At 43.1% G+C, this 12,842-nt stretch overlaps 1 protein-coding gene across 1 annotated transcript; it reads right to left on the bottom strand.

Moving 5' to 3' along the window:
* Positions 1 to 1,431: 1,431 nt before the first annotated feature.
* ERRFI1 (ERBB receptor feedback inhibitor 1) lies at positions 1,432 to 10,931 on the bottom strand. Its single transcript, XM_039727632.1, has 4 exons — positions 10,720 to 10,931; positions 4,697 to 4,893; positions 4,497 to 4,573; positions 1,432 to 3,958 (listed from the first exon to the last, which is right to left on the bottom strand). Exons 2-4 carry the CDS (start codon positions 4,816 to 4,818, stop codon positions 2,763 to 2,765), a joined length of 1,395 nt encoding a protein of 464 aa, XP_039583566.1. The 5' UTR covers positions 4,819 to 4,893; positions 10,720 to 10,931; the 3' UTR covers positions 1,432 to 2,762.
* Positions 10,932 to 12,842: the final 1,911 nt, after the last annotated feature.

A 12,842-nucleotide genomic window follows, 5' to 3' on the forward strand; every position in this document is an offset into this window, starting at 1 on the left:
TTTAATACTCAGGACTAAGTGGCCAATACCAATATCCTCAGCAATGGAGTATGCAATTTTTTTTTCCCCTAGTAGAAAAACACATGGAGGTTAGGTTAAGTCTTAACTGTTTTAGGAATTTCAGAAAAGGTTATGTAAGACCATTCAAAAGCACAAGTTTTCTAATGGTTTTAAGTTTTTCAGCACTATAAATATGATAATAGCTTGTACACAGAAGCAGGTCAAGTAAAAAACCTTCTGCTGCTACATTAGCTGTTTTTTAGGGCACCTCTACTGCTAACAGAAGTGAAAATACATGCTGCAGATACTGTAACACATACCCTATTTTATACCAGATATGTTTAAGGAAAAAATGTGGAGTGTCAGGAATGGAGTGGGACCCAGAGGCAAAGGCCAGGAGAGATTTGTAGGGCAGTTATTTGGGTTTAGAGGGAGTTCTGCTGGAATGACAAGTCCTGAGTCTGTGCCAGCTCTAACAGTCTGGGAGGGAGAGCTGCAGCTTGGCAGGGTCCATCTGTTTGCTGCAGCAGTGTGGTGGAACTGAGAGTTCACGTTATTTTGGGGTCCTAGAGTTGCAGCCTTCCCCTTAAATACAAGCAGTTTAAGCACAGATTTTACCTTTTCATCTTATAAAAATCCAGGGGTGGAGGAAAGCAGAGCTTTCAGTAGGCTGAATATGAGTTGAAAGGCTTGCACAGGATTAGGTAACTTGTTTATGTTTTGAAGTCTGTCATCTGCATGGGCACAGCAGGAGGTGTTCAAGCACCTTCCTAAATGAATCTCAGCAGCCCCACAAGGTGTAAGAGCCAAGGGGTTGGGCATTACTGAAAAACTGCATCTGACTTTTCACAGTTTTCACAACTTCAGTACAATTCCAAGGCTGGTACCCTGTTTTATTCTGAAATAAGCCCACTGACACAAACATCCACACAGCCAGAGGATCAGAGTTGGGTGATGCTTTCTGCCTGCAGTTACCTCATCCATGGCCTGCATACTGTGGTGAAATACTTGCTCTGTGATAAGTATTCACCATTTCTTTCCCCTCTTACTCATGCTGTTTTCTACCAGGTGAGAAACTGAAGACAGGAATGCTACTGCCCTTTCCTTTCTGTACAATGGTGGCTAATGTACTATAGGTGACTCTAGAAAAAAAACAAATCATTAATAATGTTAGGCCAGATAACTTAATCTTACAGGATGTTTTATTGTCAGCACAAAACTATAGATACCATGCTACCAGTTAGTAGGGTGGAATTAGAATTAATGGTGTGCAATGTGAGTTATTGAACACTTCAGCAGAAATCTTGAATTAAATGCAAGCTGAATTCAACATCTGTTGCACATTTAACATTACTAACTTTGAACTTTCCAGTAAATGCAGAACTAAAATGCAATTGCATGCACTATTCAATAAAACAAAAAACCAAAATGTATCATAAATAAGTATTTTATAACTTTATTAAACTCAAGACATGACAATATTCAAAATACAAAGTGAATTATTTTTTATTCAATACTGTACACAATGCAGAAATATCAGTGCATTTCTATAGCATGTATTTCACCTTCATTTAGTTTGTACTAAAACAAATAAAAAGTAAGCTTAAAATAGCTCAAACATCTCATTCAGCAGTTTAAACTGTAAACACCTTGTTTACTTCTGTTAGGAGGAACACATTCATCTTCTGCACCTCTGTTAATGAGCACCCTTTCTCTTGTGCTTATCTGTGAGAGGACAAATGTAACCAAACTGAGCACAAGAAACTGCTAAGGTGGCACCTCAGTGAACTTCAGTGAATGGCTGAGGCACAGTGAGGAAAAACAGCAAGAAGCAGCATCTGAAGCAGCAAGAGATGGGACTGACACTGTTCACAAATGGAATCATGTTTTTTCCTCAAACCCCCCTCCTCCTCCCCTAAAATACTGAACAGAAACCAGAACACAAGACCAGCTTGTGCTGTGTTTCTGTATTTAATACAGTCATCATTTCTGACTCTAGGTGAGCATAGTTGTTACTGCCCACCTAACAGCAGCCCTGTGGCTGCTCAGGACACATTCACACATTTCTAGGATCCAGCAGGAAAAGAGCAGCAGCAGAGGCTTAGCAATAGCTGGTCCAAGTCTCTTCTAGGAAAAACTGCAAAATTGAGCCAAGTGTGTCTAGCAACTGAATTCACAAAATCTAACTCACTTTAAAAGTCTATTAGCATCAAATTAATTTGTAAGATAGATTAATCTTTCAAAATGCACTTCCAATATGTCTGCCAAGTCTTGAAGTGGGTATCATATCTCACAGTTACCTTGTTATAAGACATATCCTAGTAAAAGAGGACAGTCTGTTCTCATTAGAATTACTGTGTAAAAGAAATTTTGGAAAATAGCTATTACAAAAATTGTACTGCATTACTTGGTCTGTTGTCTGCTTTATAAGTGACTCTAAAGCAAAGATCAATTTTTAATTTTTTTTAAATAATGCTGACTACCAACCATGTTCATCTGGGTAGCATACAACTGGCCAACTGTGACTACTATCCCTCCATGTTTCTGCAGAATCTTTGTAGGTTTTCAGCTTACATACCAAGACAAGAAAAGTCTTAAGAAACATATCGAATATATGCAGCATAAGAGGACTTTACCATCCACTTTTCAGTTCTCAGAGGACAAACTGCTCCTACTTCATTATCTGTGAACCGTAAGAACTTTGTAACATGATAAAGTTCAGCTCCATCCCAAGCAACTGAGCTGAGCTGTGCTCCCAGACACTACGGGGAAACCACGTAGGACAGGTGTTTTCGTTTCAGGGGACCACCTATGTCCATTCTGGGCTTTGAGTCCAGTTTCATTGGGGCTGAGGTGGCTGTGCAGTCACCAGACCAGGACTGAACCTCGGTGTTGGAGCTCCTCTCCTCTGCTTCTCTGAAGAACTTCTCATACTTGTCCAAATATGGAGGTCTCTCTGGCAGCAGATAGTAGTGCGTTGAACTGGCCTTCTTACCATTTTCAATAATTGGAAGAATGCAAGGGACCCTGTTGGAAGATCCTTCACTATTTTGTCTTTGTAGAGCTTTGCTGCTGACATACTTAGGATCAGGTGCAAAGCTCTGGGTGGGGGGCATGACCCCATTGAGGTATGATGGGAGGCTTTTGGGGCTGGGGGTGCGGGAATTGCTGCGTGACAAAGGCTCCCGAGGGGGCACTTTGGGAGGCCTGTCTTCATCACTGTATGCACTGGAAGCAACTTCTGCTGACCACCTCCTGTAGTCTGGCTTGAGAGCCCGTGGGGGTATGGGAACCCTTGGTGGAATCTCTGGTTTATCTTCATCAGAAGTTGGAGATGCCCTGTTTAAGTGTCCAGTTAGTCTCACTATGGGTTTATTGAGAGATCCAGCTGGCCCGGAATGGGACCTTCGCAGGCGTCGATGCAGCTGCTGTGGGGGAGGATAAATACTGGATATGTACACGTTTAGGCTTTGTGTAGGGTTGGCATCCTCTGGTTTTGGTCCTGTTGGAGCATCGAAATAGGCATAGTTGATTTGTCCACAGCCCCTAAAGCTCCGACGGCTTGGAGCGCTGGATTTAAAAGGAGGAAGTTCATAATCTTCTAACAAAAAGTCAGTATCTGAGCTAGTCAGGAATTCTACCTCTTTGTCAACCTCATCTGGAGTAAAGTCTTCAGATATAGGCAGAGGGGGCAGTGGCCTGCAGCTGCGGTCGTTAGCAGATGCAGACAGGAACTGAATTGGTCCATTTTTTATGGGCATGTGAGGAGGTGTTTCTTCAGAAACACAGCCCATGGTTAATGACAGTTTACTGAAGCCAGGAACGAGATGGTCGTCGTACCTTGAGATTGGCTGTTCATTTTTGGGACTTAAAGGAGGTGGACTGGATTTCTGAGATGGGACTTGGATGCAACTTCCAGCAATGTGGTCATTCATGGAAGGCTGGTTGGAAGAGTGCCCTAGAAAGGTGAGAAATTCTTAGAGACACTTTTCTAAGTAACACTCCAGCACATCACTCTGTCACTGCATGTTTAATTCCTTCTAATGCAACAGTAAATAATGTCTGCTTAATGTCTGCAGGTAGTGAAATACAGGTATTACAGATCATGTCTGGTCATGGATTTAGGCATTAGTTAATATAGTAGCAGATTATTTTATTGTTTTAGACCAGTGCTCCAGTTAAATGAGGCCATTCAAGAGACCCTAAGCATAAACCAGAGAGCTACAAAGATCCCAGCATAAGACTACAACAGAACAAGTGCTTTTTTACAAAATATTTTTTTCCATCAAAAGTGTAATGGCAACTCAGAGGCTGCTGCACAAGGCGGATGGGAGGGTGTGTGTTTTTGTTTAACTCGATCGTGTGTTATTTCGCAGTGGTTCTCTCGGTTTCCTGAGCTGCCAGCAGGGAGCGCGCCGGTGCCAGCGGGGCCCGCAGGGCTCTCCCGAGACAAACCCCTGACATTTCCCACCGCGGCCGCGGCCACTCGTACTCACCGATGGATGGCAAATGCTGCTCGCTTGGTGGGTTTAAATTGTATGTCACTGCTATAGGGTCCACATTGAAGAAAGTACTAAAAAAGAAATGAAAAAAAGCCTTCACTGTAAATGAACCATAGGTCCGTACTGGCACAAGAATTCATAACACTCATTTCTCAGACTTGAAGATGCAATAGATAAATTTTAGCCTCACTCACTTTTCAAATCCACTGTGGGTACCCCAGCAGGTTTTCAGACTGCCCATGCCTTGACTGGTGTGGAGAAATCCGGTTTTTAAGGGGACTCTCATCTCCTGAGCAGCAACTCCTGCAGTTGACATCGCGCAGTGCTCTCTGAGGATGTCTCACAAGCCTTGATATTCAGGACTTGGCAGGTTTCCTGCAGTTTTCATTCCCTTCAAGAGGGAGAACACAAATGTCAGAAATGCACACTTGATGTTGTTCCATGTCTCATCTAAAATTTCAGTATTCAAGGAATTAAATAGCTCTGTAGAAAGGCCTCCTATCCTAATACTTGCCAACTGGAAAATTTGACCAAGCTTCTTGTTTTGAGTCTGACTGCAAAATTAAAGTACAAAACAGGTAAGTTATCTTAACCACACCACATAGAAAAAAGGGAAAGTATGTTAAGGTATTGATATATGGCAGTTGTGTGTCCCATAACTTCAGTTCTTGAACATAAACTACTAGCTACTCATGCAAAAAAGGTTTTTAAAAAGTTTTCTAGAACAATCTAAACTTCCAGTAGCTGCCTTAGTTCTCTTTCTGCTAAAGATTTTAGCTTCCAGTGTAACCAATGTGTAACAGCCTACTCTGCTGTTAAGTACCATCTTCCACAGCCTTTGCTCTAATAAACAGAATTATTGACTACTTGAATTAGAATTCTAAAACTTCTTTTACATAAAACAGTAACTATTTTTAACTAACTTAAGAGTTAAGATACTTTAAAACAGCCTCAAGCCTTCTAGCGATTTCAAATTAATTGAAAATCCAGTGATTTGAAATAATCTCAACTGAAACTACTGTGCTGCATTCAAATCTATATCGAATGTGTGAAGAATGCTTTATCTGGCCCATTTATGGCAGAAAAAATATGCTGGCAATTGCTTTATATTGAGTAAGTAATCAGTCTACAGAAGAATTGACTCACAGGACTTTGTTTAAGAAATTCATCAGGGAGGGGAAGGGGAAATGTAAAATTAGTCAGCATTCTGAAGGAAGGAGAAATTAAGCCCACGACTATAAAAAACGTGTTCTCTGGGTCTCTGCTTCATCTACACAAATACCCTACATCCAGCAAGTGCAATATGGTCTGTTTAAAAAAACATGAAAAACCTCCAAACCAAACCCCACGTAAAACAGTTTAATTTGTATCTCTCTTGAGATCAATACTATGAACATATAATATTAATGTGAGTTTGTCCATATCCCTCCACCAAAAGAATTCCATCTAAAGAAAAATCAATCAACAGCTGAGGGCTGGCTGTACCAGGGCTCAGCAAACAAGGCAAGAAAAGCCCTTCACAGTGTGGTACTGCAAGAAAATGTGGTACAGACACAGGTAGTAGCTTATGCTCATGGTAAATCTGCCCAAAACCAGGCTCTCTATGCAGATGTGTGATTCTCCTTTTCCCTTAGGAGGAAAGATCCATTATACTTGTCTGCAGTGTGAGGGATGGGCAAACTCCTAAGCAGGACTTAGGACAGTAAGCCAGGTTTAGTTTGCAATCCAGCATCACTGTTTGCAATTTCTGAACAATTGTTTGAGAAAGAACAACTCTGCTGTGCTCTTTCAGTTTTGAATCGGGCCAGTATTGATCATCGTAAGAAACCAAAGCTTCTGTATGTCTGTGGTGTGAGACCTAATCCCATTCTCTCCAGGAGTGTGATGGTTTTCTCAATCCTGACTGTCTGCACCAACAGAAGTGGGATTGTTTTACTCACTGCCAGATAGCCAATAGATTTTAGGCTGGCATTTCAGAATAACTCTAGCCAGGAGACTTTAACAGAAGTGAATGAGGGCCAAACCAGTGTTCTGTGTGCTGCAGCACAGTCCTGCTTCATTCAGCCCTCCTGATTCTGGTAAAGACCATCCTCTATCCTCCATCCTCTGACCTCCTTACAAGGCTAGCTTAACCCTGGAAATGTTTGCATAACACAGTTCAGCTGGACCCTTCCCACTAACAGGAACTGCAGATATTTCATAGCAAAATTCAATAAAAACACAGAGCCCTGGGAAGCAGTAACACAGTCCTGTAGGTGCAAGCAGAACCACTCTCTTCAGAGGAGCAAACACTAGAGATACCCATTTGTCAAAATGACTTAAGCATTTATTAATGACTTAAGCATACAGTACACATATAGCACCAATTCTAAAATTACTTCATACTAACATAATTTCCAAACAAAGCATCCATCTTATCAGCTCACACTGTACTGAACAGGGATTTTTTTTGTGCCTCACAGATCCTATCCTATTAGCAACAAAACTACAAAAGAAAGAAAATTAATTAAGAGAGCTTAAGACTAATGCCTGCTATCCATTTCAATATTTCTGAAGTCAAATGCAATTCACAAATTAAAAAAACGCTGGTATAGAACACTGATTAGTCAGCAAATGATTGTACTCCACCTCAGTGTGTGTACAAGATCTGACAGGACCATGAGACATTGATTAGGATATAAAATATGAGGGGGGGGAACAACTGCTGAAGTTTGAGAGCACATGTAACCTGTAGCTGTGATAACACACAACCCTTGCAGGGCTTGTTAAGCCCAACCTCCACCAAATCCCACGCCTAAACCACTACTAGTAATTACTGTGTCAGCTTTCTGAATGCTGTCTAAATCTCAGCTCTCAAGACTGATAGTTGCACAATCACTCTCTGAAATCTCTCTGGAATGCTAAGCTCAACATCTGAAACAGACTCAAATATTTACATACTCCAGGAAAAGGTAGTTTTCACTTGTTTCAGTCATGATGTTTTTAAAAATAAAGCGCAATTTATCTAGCCATAAAGCTTGCCTCATTTATCAATGACCTCTTTGCAAATTCACAGGTGATCTGCCTTGACATTTCAGAGGGTTATGAAACTGTCCTCTGTGCCTTGAGCTAGGATATCAGGAGGTAGTGCTTTCACTAAACCACCCAGTTACTTTTTCAGTGGAGTCTAGAGAAATGGTGCTTCTATTTTAAAACATGCATAAGCTTGTTTGAAGACAGTATCTTAAGAGGGAGACATGAGAGCAGTAATTGAATACAAATTTTGTATTTTAGACAGCATATTCTTACTAAAGCTGAGTAGTATATGTTATATTCTAGGAATTGACATTAAAAAATACAAGAGTCAGCCATGAAGATGTAAACATCAACAGTTCTCACTGTTAACTGCTGCCCCAATTCTGCCTCCTTCAAAGTTTAAGGACCTAAACTCAGCCATAAATAACATCAAACTATATTTGCTAAAGAAAATGGACACTGCACAGTAAGGAAGCATTCCTGATGTCCCATTTGTGTGCTGCTCATTTGTGCAGAATGGGCTTTCAGTTACTCTGCTCCTCTGACCTACTTGTGCAGTTATGGCATTTAGGAAGATCGAAGCACGTTTGAAGATGGTACAGCTTGTGCTGTTCAAGAGAAATGGAGTACAAACTCGAAGCATGGCTGGGGATTTCTACAGGGCATTTACAAGCCAAGGCAATTGGAAGATTTGCTGGTGCATTAGGAAGCTGCTGACACCCTTCCCTGTAAGGCATGGTAAGAGTGCAGAGGAGGTGCTTGTAATCACCCAGCTCTGCTTGTATTAACAAATCTCAATAACAACAAGTATTGGGGAGGAGATTGATTTTTAATTTTATTTTTTTTTACAAAGCTAAATATACCTTCAGACTTCAACAGGAGGGCTAGGTGTAAGCCAAAAAAGTCAAATGTATCCATAAACAGCAGTGTATCTACACAGTGAGAACTGTGGACAGATTTTTGTGGTAAAATGAATTATGGCAAATACCCCAAATACACAGTTTTCATACAGATACATATCCATAAATACTTGTGTTATAACAACAGTAACCCTCTGTTTAGAAACTAAGAAGCATTTGCATATATATTTAGCTCAGCCTATTACCTATCACCGATCACACACAGAATCTTATTGCTGTTCCCTGTTCTCCCAGCCCAACTATTTGAGGCAAGTTCAGTTCATAACACAGAAAACCTTTCTGGTATGCACAGCAGACCAAAGCTTGCTCTAGAATATTTCACTTTATGGGTATGGAACACAGCAACCTGCTGCACAGATTCCTGAATGCCTGTACAAACTTTTGACAGGTTTTATAAAGGCAGCACTTTTGACAAGGAGCTTATAATATTTCTTGTAAGAAATGGGAAAGAGGGGAAGGAAAAAATAAGACCTGCTTCCCCCTTTTGGGAGGGGAAGAAACGTGTCTACCTTAAATCCACAACCTATTTTTGCTCACCTTGCCACCACATTATCTTTAACAAATCTCAGAAGCAATTCACAGGAGGAGGGGCACATTTTTGCACTACAAGTCATCTACTCCAGCTAGCTGTTCCTTATTTGACAATGTGATGTAATTTCCTTTTTCTCCTCTGACTTTCTATTCAACGTAAGTACCTGAGATAGAGCCACCCCTTTTCATATTTAAGTATTTCAGCCTTCCAAGTATTGGACTTTAAAAATCTAAGTGCTGTTAATATACTTTCTGGAACTCCAAATACTTTTTAAAAATATTAAAAATTCTGTTTCTCTAGTTCTTATCCCTCAAGTACTTCTGTCTTTGCAGCTAGGTGAATGCTGAGTGACCCAACTCTTAGCAGAAACAGCCTCATGAGAAAGTTAGTTTAAATCTATTAACTTAATAAATAATTAAATCTTCTTTACTATGCACCAAACCTCCACAGTACAGTTCAGTATTCCTGAGTCACAGGCCAAAGCATGCTCAGATACAGGCCTCAGAAGGTATTTCCATTTACAGGAATTATATTGTCTACAGTTATTGTATAAATGAATTACATTCTCTGAGCTATTTTTCTACACATTCTGCCAACCAGAAATGGACCACTCTGTGGTAGAGAATTAAAGACTGACCACTAAACAGTCAAATCATGGGTGCTTGCAAATAAAACTAATCCCATGGGTATACAACAGACCAATGACCTGAACAGCAAACTTTGTATTTAGATTGTAACAGTCAGCTGTTTGGAATATATTCAAAGAACCACAGTTCATCCAGGAGTTTAAGTTCAGTTAAAATTTGGGCTACCATTTCACAGTCCTACACAGCACATGGGAGTAACCTTTAAATTGCCAGTAGAAAACTAATAATTAAATAGCAAGACAATTGCCTTGCCTCTGCTTGTCAGATTTCAGATGCATGCTTAAGGTATGGTACTTCACCCTCCTGAAAATTTTAATGTGAATATGGACAGCTTACATTCAGGAAATAAAAATTCCTTTCTAGCTGACTCAGACTCATAACCATAGTGTTAGACACACTGTGATAAGTTTTAATTCTCTTTTCCACTACAGAGAACTGGAATTGTTTTTCTCTGAAATAAGTCCTGTACTGGAGAGCATGGCAAACAGAGGGCTTCACCAAGAACATATGCCACCAACTCAACAGGTAGGTTTGTATTAAAAAAAATTCAGAAAATTATCCCATATAGGTAGATCACTAAGGAAAGACAGCTAAGCTTGTGCATAAAGTAAACTCAGTGAATAATACAGGCGAATTGAGCAGTTTAAAAGCTAATAAGTGCAATTCACAAATGCATTTGTGATGCAGAGGCATCATTCACCTGCCATTCCAGTACAGCAAAGATCCAGGTATTCCCGAAAGAACCAAAGACACCTTGTCCCCAGAGCCTCTCCCATCAGTTAGCATACAAAGAGGTACTGTTATTTTTGGATATCAAGCATGGTTCATTTCTTTTGCTTATGCAGAATGCTGCAGAGCCCTCGGTCAGAGCTCCAGTGACAGCAGAGCAGCCGAGCCCCGGCTGCTCGCTCTGCTGTCAGCGCTGAGGGACACAGCCACGTCTCCACATTCAACCACCACAGACCGGCTATTTTAGAAAATCGAGCATGAGCGCGTAATGAGGCATTAAGTCACAAAGAAATGTTTATTCTAAATTAAGCCAGCCTAAATTAGAGTGCGAAGCGCAGAGCCCGAGCCCACAGTGCGGTCTCTTGTTTACTCACAGCAGCGAGAGGAGCAGCTCGGAAGGAGGGAGAGAGCACAGACACTGTCTCGGCTCGGGAAGAAAACGCGTGCCACGCCACGTTGGTTTTCAAGAAGGCGGCTGCGGGCTCCGCCAAACCCCGGGCGGGCCCCGCGCCCCTCACGGGGACCCGGGCGGCAGCGAGCTGCGGCCCCGCGATCCCCCGGGGGCAGCGGAGCCCGCAGCCGCCTTCTTCAAAATCAGACCTGCCGCCCGCCGCCCCCTCAGCGCAGCGGCGCCCAGCGCGCCCCCGGCTCCTCCCGGCCGCCAGCCCTCACGCCCGCACCGCGGCTCCGAGCCCCGCCAGAATGGTGCCGCTCCGTGCCCGCCGGCGGGAACGGCCCCCGGGCCGCCCTCTGGGCAGTGCCGCCTCCGCCTTGGCAGCCCCTTCCGCCCCGGCCTGCGGGACCGGCCGCCTCCGGGCTCAGCCAGGCGGGGGTGAAGAAGCGCGGCGGGCAGGCAGCGCCCGCCCCGGGATGCTGAGGCGGCGCCGCTCGGTTCTCCAGCGCTCGGTGTGCTGCCCGGGCCGGTGTGCTGGTCCCTCAGGGCGCTGCCGGCTGCTGCTCCCGCTCTGCCGTCCCCTCGTTTCCTGCGGCGGCGGTCGGTGTTCTGTTCCCCGGCCGATCGCGGTGCTGGCCCCGCCGCTGTCAGGCCCCGCACTGCCCGCGTCTGCGGGGATTTCCCTCCGCCTCGCCCGGCTCCGAGCCGGCCCGCGGGCAGCAGGGAGCGCTCGCTCTCCCGGGCCGGGCCCGAGCTCTCGGCTCGCTCTCCCGGGCCGGGAGGCGGCGGCGGCCGTGGCTCCCCGTGTTTCCTTTTTCCCCCCGTGTTTCCTTTTTCCCCCCGTGTTTCCTTTCTCCCCATCGGTGCCTTATGATTTTGTTTCGTAAACGGGTCCCGGCCTTGCCCACGCGTGTTGGTGACCGAGTGTGTTGCAGCCGTGGGGAATCCCTGTCCTTTACTATCACTGGGAGGAGAGAAAACGCCAAACCTTTCACTGTTGTAGGAGTTGGTCCTGTGAATGTCAGTATTCTTGAAATAGGAATATTTGTGTTGTAATAAATTCATCTTCACGTGTAATGATTTGTTTGGTATCTTGAGACACTATGGGTGGCTCGCACAGATTTTACAGTATTTTGTATTTAGACATAGGTTTGTGGTGATAAATAAACCACAGTGGCCAGAAAAGGAGGATTTGTGGTGAAAGCTGCTGTTTAAAGACTTAAGAACATTTACAAGTGATGCTGTTCATTACAGCATAATCAATAAGAATCTGGCGTTTGATCAGTTTTGCTCTACACTGCAATAATTTCATTGTTGGAGAAAGAAAGACCAGTGTGGGACTCTTGAAACTCCCAGCACTGAGTGGTGCTAACAATAGGATCAACAAAATGTGTCCTCTATACTCTCTGAACTGCAATAGTTAATGATATTTTAAGAAAGAAGAATTCTTGATTTCAATGCATGATGTGATTCATGCCTGCAGTTGACTTCTCTTCTCTCTTTGGGGTTTTTTTTGACCTCTGGTGAAAGTCCCTCCATCTACCCTTGTTCTTAGGGACAATAAGATCTCCTACTTTTGTATTTTTATCATAAGATCTGTTGTACTGCTGTAAAAATACAGGTGCTGTGAGGAAAAAAGGCAGGGTTATAACCTAGCAGAGATCTCCAGTGTGAGAAGTGATGAAGAGGCTCTCTAAAGCTGACTGGGCATGTTAAGCAGGAGAGAGAAAGTGAAAAGAATATGAGGGGAAGTAGAAGCCATCAAAAGAAGGGGAGGAGAGTGTGGGTTTGTGATTTTGATGAATTGGGGTGCACTGAACAGAGAGTGCAGGATGTTTGTGTTCTGGTGGCAGTGGCTTGTGCTGAACTGTACGTGCTCAGAGACTGCTTCCAAGTGTTTGCTGTACTTCTATTGTTCTGGACTTGAAGACCGTGACTAATGATTTCTGTGGATAAGCTGGCCCTGCAACATGAGTTATCTCAAGTTTAAATTGTCCTGGTTGCATGAGGAGAAAGTAATTTCTTTTTATTTTCCTTTTTGTTTAATCTTTTTATTTTTTAAATTCTGGTGTGTTGATGTACAAAATGACTGATATGCAAACA

This window comes from Passer montanus, unplaced genomic scaffold (assembly GCF_014805655.1).
Source record: "Passer montanus isolate IOZ18808 unplaced genomic scaffold, ASM1480565v1 scaffold62, whole genome shotgun sequence".
In the NCBI taxonomy this organism is placed as follows: Eukaryota; Metazoa; Chordata; class Aves; order Passeriformes; family Passeridae; genus Passer; species Passer montanus.

What these genes read in the sequence shown, in the direction of transcription:
- ERRFI1 (XM_039727632.1), bottom strand. Translation starts at nt 4,818, where the DNA reads ATGTCAACTGCAGGAGTTGCTGCTCAGGAGATGAGAGTCCCCTTAAAA. An exon ending in ACCCACAGTGGATTTGAAAA is followed by an intron (nt 4,574 to 4,696) that starts GTGAGTGAGGCT and finishes TTTCTTTTTTAG; the next exon opens with TACTTTCTTCAATGTGGACC. An exon ending in GCAGCATTTGCCATCCATCG is followed by an intron (nt 3,959 to 4,496) that starts GTGAGTACGAGT and finishes TCACCTTTCTAG; the next exon opens with GGCACTCTTCCAACCAGCCT.